The sequence below is a fragment of the Morus notabilis genome, unplaced genomic scaffold, assembly GCF_000414095.1.
Source record: "Morus notabilis unplaced genomic scaffold, ASM41409v2 Scaffold489, whole genome shotgun sequence".
Taxonomy (NCBI): Eukaryota; Viridiplantae; Streptophyta; class Magnoliopsida; order Rosales; family Moraceae; genus Morus; species Morus notabilis.
The window spans coordinates 179,439-191,621 of NW_010357331.1; the positions used below are offsets into that span (position 1 = coordinate 179,439).

Sequence of the window (12,183 nt, forward strand, 5' to 3'; positions counted from 1 at the left end):
TATAACATCTTTCTCTAATTTTTTTTATAATCTTATATTTTACATACAAAAAAGAGATAAAGTGGGGTTTAGTCATCACTTCTCCTTTCATCACATGGCAACTTCTCATTCTTTTATTTTAACTTTTTTCCTTTACTTTTTTCATCCTTTTTTTTTTGTTTCCTAAAAGTTCCTACACAATTTCTTTTATTACTGTCCCTCAATCTTTTTTTTTTACTTATTATCTTATAGCATTTTCCCTCATTTTTTTTTCTATAATCTTATGTTTTAAGATGTATGTCAATAAAATATTTTTTCTTATTTATCTTACTGAAATAATTGTATTTAGATATACTTTTGCTTATGATCTGTCTTTTTAAAATATTTTTTTATCGTTTAATTTCGTTAAAATACTGCTCTTCAAGTGCATCCTTACTTCTTTTCTTCTCTAATTTTGATTTCTTATATACATTTTAATTCTTTTCCGATTGGGTTTTTGTAATTTTGTTTCCTCCCTTGTCCTTATTAAAATATTTTGGTTGCAATCTGTTTCTTACATAATTTCTTATGCAATATTTTCTTTCGATCCTTCTAAAAATATTTTTATTTTCTCTTTTAAAGTGAGCCACTAATAAAACAATTTTTTCCCTCAAACATATCTCTTTTTAGATAGTTTTTTTTTTCTCGCTGCCTTTCCAATTATTATTTTTTAATTTGTTACTGATAAAGGTAATTTTTCTAATAAGTCTCTATTAGGCTATTTAAACTTTTTTTTTGTTTTTTGTTTTTTGCATATTGCTCTCTCAACTACTATTTGTTATATATGTTGCTTAATAACTAATTTTTATCCTATTTGCTTGTTAAAATATTTCTTTTCATATATGTTTTACTTACCTATACATATGTGATATCCAACCAAAATACATATTTTGATTGAAAAGTTTATACTTCTTTAAAATAAATGTAAAATGCTAATAACTCTTCATCTATAAAAAGTGACCCCTATAAAAAATTATTTCACTGAAATGTCCTGTTTTTTTTTTTTTTTTTTTTTTTTTTTTTTTTTAATCCCCCTACTATAACACTATTTTGTCACATATATCTTAAGTAGTTTTCTCTCTACTTTTTTTTACACTAAGGGTGCGTTTAGTTTGATGGAATGACTATTAAAATAGAATGATAATTCTTAAAAAAGACTTAGGAATGACTATTCTTATGAAATTGTTGTTCTATCAAATGACTGAATAGCAATTCCTAATCTCAACCACTTGAATGATCCTTCTATTTTAAAACTTGTATTAATTAAAATTCTCCTTTCCTAAATTATCCCTCCCAGTGTTATAAAATTTACTTTAAATACCCTTCTCACTACCCAATGTTATAATATTTTTGCTTTATTTCCTTGTTGCTCTCTTTTTTTCATATATATTTTTTGCTAAATTGTTTGTGTTAGATTCGTTCTTTGTTTGACTAACACACGTTTTTAAATTAGTATTTTTGCTTTATTTTGTTGTTTTTTTGGGCTAAATTGCTTGTGTTAGGTGTGTATCCCATGAAACTAATAATTTTGTTATTTGATTAATTAGTCATATATCAAAATTAAAATTATTTGAATGTTGGTTATACATCAAATAAAATATTCACCTTGAACATTTAAAGAGAATAAAAATAAATTGAAAAATATTTAAATTTAGTTTTAAACATTATTAATGAATAAGATGAAGAGGTATTTTAGTGAACACTTACTACTCCATTTTATTCTAATAACTAACCAAACATAATAATTGTGATTTTAATTTTAATTCTAATACTCAAACAAATAATGGAATTTGAATAAATCATTTGATCTATTTCAATTCTTATTCTATCATATCTCTATTCTTATTCCTATTCTCGCTACATTCTACCAAACTAAACGTCACCTAAATATTTTCTTTTCGGTTTATAATCATGTAGATCCCATCTACTATTAAGTGTTGAAAATCAAAACGAAGTTTTGTTTCAAGGAATGTTATAAAACTATTTTTAAAATAAGCTCAACAAAACTTAAATGGTTAGATAGTAAATAATAAACTACTTAAGCGGTTCTAACACAACAACAGAGCATGTTTTAAAATTAGTATATGTAAATAAATTAATAAATAATAATAATAAAGATTATTATTATTGGTTTTCTTAAATTTAAGAGTCATATCTAGATTGTCTCTTAAATTTTGAAAACTCTCTCTTTGCTTCAGAATTTTAGATTAGTCTCATTTAAACATTTTTATGAGAAAATTTGTTGAAATAAGATAGAAAAAAAAGTTAAGTGTGATCATGTGTCTTTATCCGTTTATTTTAAACAAATATTCAAACAGAAAAATTATGGCACTACATTACTTTTTTTTAATATGTTTTTAATAGGATTCCAACAAAAAGGATTAACTAAAAACAACTTAAAATTCATAAGGTAGGAAATTTTTTTAAATTTTAGAAATAAATTAAGGGTTCGTTTAATTTATTAATTTGAGTTGAGATATAATTTTACATGAGAGTTTTTTATTATAACAAAAAAATTAAATGTGATTATTTTTTAAAATTTTTAACTGTAACAAAATTTAAATTTTAAATTCAAATTGATAAAATAAATGATACTAGAATCACCCCCGATATTTAAGGACACAAGTGATAATAATCTTAATTTTAATAATTAAAAAAAAATGCCAACACGATGGAAAGCAAAACGCGCACAATCTGTCTTCTCCAATCTGTCTGTCTTCTTCCAGCTTTGAAACAACAAAGCCACGTTCTTTTCTTCTTCTTCTTCTTCTCCTTCCTCTCTCTCTCTCTCTCTCTCTCTCTCCTGGAAACCCTAAACTGACCAGCTTCTTTCACTGAATTCCTTTCATTGAATCAAAGCCAGGTGGTTGTTTTCGAGCTCCTAATTTTTGAATTTCTGCTTCGGATTCCTCAGCAGCCTTCTACAATGAATGACCTCTTATCGGTATTCTTCCTTTTTTTTTTTGGGTTGCTTATGGGGTTGTCGATTGTTTCGACGTGTTTGGAGGGTTTCTTCTTCAGTTTTTGTCTTGATCTGATTGCTTTGAATTTTATTGGATCGGGGTTTTATTATAATTGAAATTGTATTGTTGCATTTTTTTGTTTGGTTGGTAAAAGTTAGAGAGCTGAGACTTCTACGAATCATGTTTTTTTTTTAATTTATTTTATTATTATTATTATTATTATTTTATTTTATTATTATTTATGAATCATGGTATTGTTATTCGTTGTCAAGGCTAAATACTATAAATTGATCAGCCTTATTCGAAGCTGAATTGGCATGAACTACCAATAGTTAATTTTCAATTTTCAATTTCCCAGCAATCAAACAAAAGGGGTCTTCTTTCCCGTGTTTGAAACAGTTCAGATCTATCTAAGCTTAGCATTATTTATTATGAATTGGAATTAGTTTAGAAAGATCTGCCAAAACTAAGCTAATCCGTTTTAAGGTTTATGGGAATTTGATACGTCTTTGTTAGATAATAAATTCTAATTCTATAATCTAATATATAACTGAAAAAAAGAAAAGAACTAACGTTGTATGAATATTGGATTAAAAAAAAAAGTTTGGAATAGGAAGCAAAATATTCTGTATATAGCTACAATGTTGGAATGCTAATAATCAACATGTTTACAAATGATCGCATGGGAGCGTGAAGAAGAAGAAATATAAAGTAAGAACATAGATATTCAGTTAAAAGAATGGCTCTAGATGTGATTGTAACCAGATGAGATTTTCTGTAATCTCATTAAATGAAGTGAAATTGATTAAAATGGAAGGCAATGAGATTGTGAGAGGTAGTTGTAGATCGCAAAATATTGCATTTGTCAAGATTTGAAGGGCAAAGAAGTACTAGTGTAGTTGAGCAAATGCTTGTTGGTATGACTGCATCCGTTTCCTTTTCATTATCAATTGGGTGCGGTAATGCTTCCGTATCAAATCATATTTGGGAGTTTTCTTTCATCTCATTGTTAGTGCTTGTTACTATGTTTTCTTCTTATTCAGTATGGTCTTATATATGTTTCTAAAACTACATTATCTTTGCATGTATTAGCATAGAGCAAAGTGGTCAAATAATTGATGGTGGTGAACTCATGTAGTTTGGACAAAGCTTGTAAGTTGTAAGTTGTTTGCACTAACTTGATGACTGTTTGCAGGATTCTTTTGAGATCCCTCGGGGTCAAACTTCTAGGAATGGAGATATTGAACTAGGCATGCAAGCACCTGTGAATGCGGAAGATCAAGGGTTGGCGAATTTCTTTAAAAAGGTGATATGGCACGCCATTCTTGTGACGCGAGCGGTTCTATTGTCTTTGACTGCCTTTTGTTTCCTTTATATTGATTTGGCTCTTATATATATATATATATATATAAAATCCTCTAATCTTTATATTTCAACTTTTCATGCAATAAAAGTGTGCATTTAAAGCTTTTATGTGTAAATTTATTCATCTCAAGTATGATGTTTTTATTTTTGACTTACCTTATTTTTACTTGTTTTCTGAAAAAGGTCCAAGAGATTGAGAAGCAAAATGAGAAGCTAGATAAGCTGCTGAGAAAGCTCCAGGTACACACATATCTACCTGAATTACTAATCCTGTGTGGGAAAGTGAGGACACACACGAAGAAACACATTTGGATATGTTACTAAATACACCTGTAAATATGAAAGTTATCTTATTGTTTCCTTTTCAGCTTTATGTAGAAAAACTTGATTTTTCTTTTCTCAATTCATTAATGGTTTGGTTTGTTGAGATCCTAACCTTTCAACTAGTTCTTCTAGAACATTCTCTCAATGTCTTGAAAATTTCAAACGTGAAAAAGACCAAAAATGTAATATGTCCGACCAAGTGTACATGTCATTAGACTTATTTGAAGAAGTTAGTTATCTTAATAGTAATATCTGACAACTTTACCAAAAAAAAAATAAAATAGTAGTATCTGTCAAGCAACTGAGCTACCGGGCTAATTGAAATAACAACGTAGACAAGTGGAAAGTGCCGCATTTTGGTAATGATGCTTTTGCAGTTTGGTAACCTCAAATCTCATCTTATTCTTCTTCCTTGTATTGATTAATCTTTTATCAATAAAGGTTTCTGTTTATTATCAAAATAAACTTTAGTTAGGTTAACATTAATAATCCAATCTTGTGTAGGATGCGCATGAAGAATCTAAGGCTGTTACTAAGGCTCCTGCCATGAAAGGTAATCTCTAGCTTGTAGTATTCTTTAGTTTCTTGCAAAACTTGTTAAATTTTATGCTCCATAGCTGTGTGCTTTTTCTTATATGTGTGTGTGTGTGTGTGTAAAGAGGAAACTTTCCATGAAGGAAAAAAACAAAAATGCGAGAAAAAAATGGGGGTTTTATCTGTCTTTCTTTGTTAAATGGAGAGAGAGAGAGTTGCCAAGCAGGGGGTGGTTTCAAAATTAGGAGAGAAATCATACGGATGTTTTGCTGCAATGGACATTTTTTCCCCTTATATGTTATTGATACCTGTCCTCAGTTCTGCTCCCAATTTATGATCTCCTGAATAGGAGAGAACACATATCACTGTATAGTTTCTCCCCTGATTAGGTGAGTTTTTTTTATCCCCATCCTCCACCCCCCCCATCCCACCCCACGTCCTTTTTTCTCTTTTTTTTTTCCTTTTTCTTTTTTCTTTTCTTTTTCTTTTCCTTTTGAAGACTAATGGCTGTTGTCATTGTCTGAAGCAATCAAGCAGCGAATGGAGAAGGATGTTGATGAAGTTGGAAAAGTTGCTCTTTTGGTGAAGTCAAAAATTGAGGATCTTGACCGAGATGTAAAAATCCGTCACAGCTTTATTCAAGTGGTTTGTAGGATTTGAATAGGTAGTTTGATTTCATTTCTATTTTTGTTGCAGAGTTTAGCAAATAGACAGAAGCCAGGTTGTGGAAAAGGTACTGGTGTAGATCGGTCAAGAACGTCAACAACTCTGTAAGTTATCCTCTAATGTTGCCTTACACGTTTCCCTTCGTAAGAAAGAGAGACCTCCAGATATTAAGAGATAATATCAGCGAAAAATTCTTGATAGAGAAAACAATCCATTTATGAATTCAGGTGCTATGCTAGTGTTCTCTATTCATTTCTTTACATGCACTACAAAAGCACCTTCTCATTTTCTAAGTGGTAGATAAATATGCCAATGATGAAACTAGTTATTTGGGTGTTTTACTTTGAAACCTTTGAATAAACAAATCTACCAGATAATTCAGGCTTAAAGCAAGTATTTTCTTGTTAAGATTGAAGCGACTTCGATGAGTTTCTTATAGCTTTTTTGTTGATTGAATGTGAAGTTGTCAAGAAAATGGTTTAATCTGGATGCAGCTTCGAGAAGTTTCTGAATAGAATCGTTTCTTGTTCTTGCTAGGATAAAGTGAAAAGACGGCAGCTAGAAACAATGTTTTAGAAACATATTGACATCTTTTCATTATAGTAAATTGTTCAAATGCCAGAGTTCTGAGGAGATATGGTTTTCCTTTGTATAGATTTCTTCCAAATATGTTTGTTCCCATTAATGCAGTATTGCTAGCAAATATTGCTTTCAATTAATGTTTTTTGCTTTAGATAACACTTCCTCTAAGGTGATACACGCCTCTGTCAAAACCGTTGAAGCATATTCCTTTATTCTCTATGCTTTATTTTTCTTATTTATTTTTCAAAGGTATAATTTTTCCAAAGTGTAGTATATGGATATCAACCACAACCTTTTTTGTTGCAGTGCCCTGAAAAAGAGATTGAAGGACAAGATGGCTGAGTTTCAGGTAGGTTGGACATGTCTTTTGTGTGAGTTTTTGCAGCAGCACCACTTGTTCCTTTGTCATTTTAAGTATGTTTGCAGACTCTAAGGGAAAACATCCATCAAGAATATCGAGAAGTTGTTGAGAGGCGTGTATTTACAGGTTAAGAACCCTTCTGATGTTACTTATAGCTATTATTTCTGCAACTTGATTTATTGGATTTTACATAACATATACTCATTTTCCCCCCTTCTCTCCCGTCGGTTTCCTGGTCATCAGTAACGGGTAAAGAAGCTGATGAAGAGGTGAATCAATCTTTGCTCTTGTGAATCTAAATAGTTCCGTCTTTGTAAGCTTAATCTCTAATTGATTATTTAACAATGTGCAGACAATTGACAGATTAGTTGAGACTGGAGATGGTGAACAAATATTTCAGAAGGCAATCCAGGAACAAGGTCGATTCCGGGTCTGTCACTTTTTCCTTTCTCCTACCCAATTCCCTACTTTCTCTCGTCTTACCTAAAAGCTGAATGACTTACGGAACAATATTTTTATCACACATTTCAGCCCATGTTTGACCTTGCTAGTCAGATTTGAAACCTAATTACACTAAGTTCTTGTAAATGTGCCCTTTCTTATCTCCCCATTCAATTATTTTATTGCACTTTGTTCTTATTTTTTGCACGTTACAAGGGTGAGTAGAAGGCTAAATATTCCCCGGCTACTAGGAATCCAGGAACAATGCCTGATTTTGAGAAAGTCCATATTGATAATTGAGACTGGGTTCAGAAAAGAAACCCTCGTATGGCAGTTTCCCCTTCCTGGTGTGTCCTTTGCAGAAGTAGTGGGGAATCTGTGGACCATACATTGTCCGGTGGCCACATTGGTTTGGCAGAAAATAATTTTTGAAGCTGGTTTTTTTGGGCTATGCCAGCTCACTGTAGCTCGGTTTTGATAGAAAGTTTGGCTGGTTTGAATTTAAATAGCATGTCTAAAGTGTTGTGGAAAAGTATGGTTCTATCCGTCCTTTGGACCTTGTGGTCAGAAAGAAACGCCAGAATTTTTTAGGAAAAGGAGATGGATATTATTGATCTTTTTGAGAAAGCAAAATTCACAGCCTCTTTATGTTGTAATGAACTGGAAGGATGTAATAGCTCATAAGCTTCTTCATTTTTTGTACTTGTATTTTGTTCTTGTTCTTTTCAGTGAGGATACCTTATCCTCTTTTTGTAATTGATTCATCTAATGAATAAAGTTTTTCTTATTAAAAAAAAATAATTGAGTTACAAAAATATGTTCTTGTGTTTGCAGATAATGGATACACTCGCAGAAATTCAAGAGCGACATGATGCTGTTAGAGATGTGGAGAGGAAACTTCTTGATCTACAACAGGTACTTATGAGTTTGTTGGACTGATACAAGGTATCAAACTCGCTATATAGCGCACACAATGCATAACCTAGGCGATTTGAACTTAAAGTTTGAACTTCAATTGGCTCAGATGTAAGATACTGTTTTTAGCAAAAGATGTTAGATACTGTTTCCTATATTAATTTGCACAAAGATTCCACCTGTTAACTTTGGTTTGCGAGATCTCGTGGGGAAAAGTATTTTTTTTTAATAGTAAAGCGTAAACAGCTAAGTAGTTATTTCATTGGCTGTGCCCCAATCAGATGGCCTTCAAAAAAGGCGTTGAGAGGCTCGATAGGCCAAGTCAATGGTCTTGAATAATCATACATAGCCTTTAAATGTGCTCACTCGCTCATCAACGGGTTCCTTTCCTAGAACTTGATCCATTGCTTTGAAGCAAGAAAGGAATTAAGGATATCCCTAAAAGAGTGGATGGCTTGACAAGTAGGCGGGCCCCTGTCCAAGTGGTGAATGCCCATCCTCCTCTCTTGTGGGGTTGGGGATTGGAACCCCTCAGCAGTTTTTTCATGAAAGAATGGGGCTTTTAGGTTGTACTGAGAATGAGAAAGAGGTTTCTTCTTCTTCTTTTTTTTTTTTTCCCCCCCCCCCCCTTTTTCCTTCCTGGAAGGCGAAGAGTCTATTGTTTTGGATGGTAGAACATATATTAGGTTGGTTATTGAAATTGCGTGTACTGCGCAGATATTCCTGGATATGGCAGTGTTGGTGGATGCCCAAGGGGACTTACTTGACAACATAGAAACACAGGTACACAATGTTTTGAAATCTAAACCCTCCATGAAACTATAGAGCGTCCTCAATGAATCTTTCATGGAATATCGATCCCTTAATGACATTTTTAAGTCAAATTAATCATGCAATTTTCTGTTCCAGGTTTCAAGTGCCGTGGATCATGTGCAACAAGGAAATACCGCTCACGGGCCAAATCGCTACAGAAGAGTTCCAGGAAGTGGATGTGCATTGCAATCATGATCCTTCTTATCATTGTTGTAATCATTGTCGTGGCAGTTCTCAAGCCATGGAAGGGCGCTTAACTTCCCACCATTTGTAAGATGTCATTACAACGAGAGACGGCGGTTAGTTCCTGTTGGGAGCTCCAACACGTTCTTGTGAATTATTTGATCTTTTTGAAACCCGGCTTCATTTATTTTTACCGTGACGAGTGAAAATGTAATTTTTTTTTTTTTTTTTGGTTTTCAGGCGTGAAATTAACTTGTACTACTATTCTTTAATGCACAAAATGAAAATTTCTTTGACTAGGTTGAGAAGTTTTCTATATATTGTCTTGGTCTTGGTGGATTATGGATGTAATTTCCTGATAAGAATTTGTTTACTTGAAAAGTACAAACCCGTTATGTTACTTGTGCGGCGCCTAGTCAATGCACCAACAGTTCTTTTTTTTTTTAATCATTATTATTATTATTTTTTTCTTTGGGTGCTAAAACCTCACTGGTTTCTATTTATCAACGTTCAACGTTGAACGTCCCATTTGGTATGAATTCTATTCTGGGGCAAGCTTGTTTGGCAAGTTTACTTTTCTCTTAACCACCTTTTTTCTCCTCACGTTCTGTGTCTCGCAGAGTTGTGCCCTCAACATTAGTATTTCGTCATTTATTAAGAAGAAAAAGTAATAATAATCCTTTGTTCGTCGTTGTCTTGTGTTTGTATGCATTTATGAGATATAGCTTGGGTATTGCTTTGAGGGACAAAGCTAGTGCTTTTTTATTATTATTATTATTTATTTATTTTTATTTTTTTGGAAAGGAAAAATCTAGTGCTTTTATAGAGCTACATAATATGTAACACAAAAGTCAACTTACAATGTATCAGTAAACAATAATATTGCAACTTACAATAAGAAAAATAACTAATTATCAAACGATAAACAACATAACTGTAAACATTAAACCTATACACTAAAACGTTTAAAACATAACTTCAAACATGGAGTAATTAGGTCCTCCAGTCTAAAGTGCATATTTTATAATTACTATTGGAGTTATCAAACCCTCCAATTTTAAGTTGTAGTTTAGGGTTATTAATAATTCATATTAGGAATGTTAATAATACTAATTTAAGTGAATCGTTGCCAAGCGGCAATTGCTAATAAACGCCATGCAGATCACCGAGACACCATGCGATTGGTTTAGGCATGAGCCCAACAATATATATAAAATAAAACATAGGGGTGTGTACCCCATAATATAATTAAGGGCTTTGAGCCCCACAATTAACAATTTCATAATAATTAAATATTTAAAATTGTAGAAAATTTGAGGGACACACTATGTACAGTCTTATTACCAGTTTACGTTTTTTGGCAGAGAAAATAACTAATTATTTAGAATAACTTAATTATATGATAACAACTTCCTATTAACACACTAATAGTAACATTATATTTAACGGATTTTTATATCACATAACAAACTAAATGGAACATTATATTTAAGTACCATTGTCCTTGATGATGGAAAACTATGTTGAGCAAAAATATTTAATAATATTTCACATAATATAATTTCACCTATATTAGTATTCAATAAGTATAGGAATTTATTATTTTTAGTTCGACTCATTCAAAATTATATAAATAATCTCTTAATTATAATCCCTTAGTACAAGGGAAAACCTTTTGATTTCAATTGAAATGACAAGTTCTATTTTCTATGCATTTGGGTTGATTTAAGATTGCAGTTGAGCTCAGAAAATTTAACCGAGTTACCTACATACCCCGTTTAGGGATCAAGTCATTTATAGTTTAGTTTTGAATTTAATTATTTTGAATAATTCCCCGATGTATGATCCTCTGAGAAATTGACGCATTTTAAAATTTGATTTTTATTTGATTTTTATTTGATTTATCTCATTAGGATTTTAGGATTTGATTTGATCTTCAAATTGCACCTATATTTTAGGTTGCCTATGTATACGATATGAAATCAAGTCAATCGTAGTTCTCAAACTTTAATTTTGTCTTTTGGAAAATTTCTAAGTATATGACCATATGAGGAATTGCAAGGATATATTTTAGAATTTGAGTTCTTTTTAAGCTCGAGATTTTAATATGACTTTAGATTTAGATAATTTCTCGGTATATAACTAGAGGTGTCAAATGGGCCAGGCCGTCCATGGATGGCTTGGCCCAGCCCATAATAGTGCCTGATTCGGCACGGCCCGGTTCGTTACTGTTACGGGCCGTGCCGGCACGGCACGTGTAATGGACTAGGGCTGGGCCTCAACTTCTCAGCCTGCGGCCCAAGCACGTGGAGGCCCGCGGCACGGCCCTTATTCGGCCCGGCCCAAGCCCTTATTCGGCCCGGCCCAGGCCCGCGAAACGGCCCACGAAGAAGCCCATTTCATTTGGTCTAGGGGGCCCTTCGCGGGCCCAATGTTCGGCACGTGACGGGCCTCTCGTTTGGCCCGTTATGTGCCTCCCGTTGGGCACGTGATGGGCCAAACGGGAGGCCCGTCACGTGCCACACGGAAAAAAAACCAAATTTCAACCCTAAAATCCCTTATAAATACCCCTTAATTCCACCATAAATCCCACACAATAATTCACTCTCATATTCTCATCTCACTCTCATTCTATCTCTCAACTTGTCTCTTTGATTTTGATTCTAAGCTTTTTTCTCGCGTTCATTCATTTTCTAGCTTTTTCATTTACAAAGTTCAATCAAGTTCTATCAATTTTCAGAAAATGGCCTCACCAAACTTCCCTGATTTCATTGCTCTTCCTGAGCTTGGTGAGGAGACATTTTTTGAAGAAGAAATGATGCCTTCCGACCCCACCCCCACTGAACCAGAAAATGCTCTGGTGGATAATGCTTCAGTATACAACGAGGAAGCTGGAGAACGCAGTAGAGGAAAAAGACCGCGAACTTCTCCGGCATGGCAGCATTTCACCGAGGAGCCCCGACCAAATCCAAAAACATGTGAGATAGAAATTCGTGCGGTATGTAAATATTGTAAAAA

The 12,183-nt window shown here is 32.9% G+C and overlaps 1 protein-coding gene across 1 annotated transcript; it reads left to right on the top strand.

Annotated features, from left to right (window-relative positions):
* Nucleotides 1-2,691: 2,691 nt before the first annotated feature.
* Nucleotides 2,692-9,461, top strand: LOC112092472 (syntaxin-132). Its single transcript, XM_024168735.1, has 13 exons — nucleotides 2,692-2,962; nucleotides 4,177-4,287; nucleotides 4,530-4,586; nucleotides 5,175-5,223; nucleotides 5,731-5,819; nucleotides 5,901-5,974; nucleotides 6,759-6,801; nucleotides 6,879-6,939; nucleotides 7,057-7,082; nucleotides 7,166-7,243; nucleotides 8,089-8,169; nucleotides 8,887-8,952; nucleotides 9,079-9,461. The coding sequence occupies exons 1-13, from the start codon at nucleotides 2,945-2,947 to the stop codon at nucleotides 9,175-9,177; spliced, it is 852 nt and encodes a 283-aa protein (XP_024024503.1). The 5' UTR covers nucleotides 2,692-2,944; the 3' UTR covers nucleotides 9,178-9,461.
* The last annotated feature ends 2,722 nt before the right edge of the window (nucleotides 9,462-12,183 follow it).

Coding starts and splice junctions, on each gene's coding strand:
- LOC112092472 (XM_024168735.1), top strand. Junction 4,288..4,529: donor TGGCGAATTTCTTTAAAAAG/GTGATATGGCAC, acceptor TTTCTGAAAAAG/GTCCAAGAGATTGAGAAGCA. Junction 7,244..8,088: donor AGGAACAAGGTCGATTCCGG/GTCTGTCACTTT, acceptor TTGTGTTTGCAG/ATAATGGATACACTCGCAGA.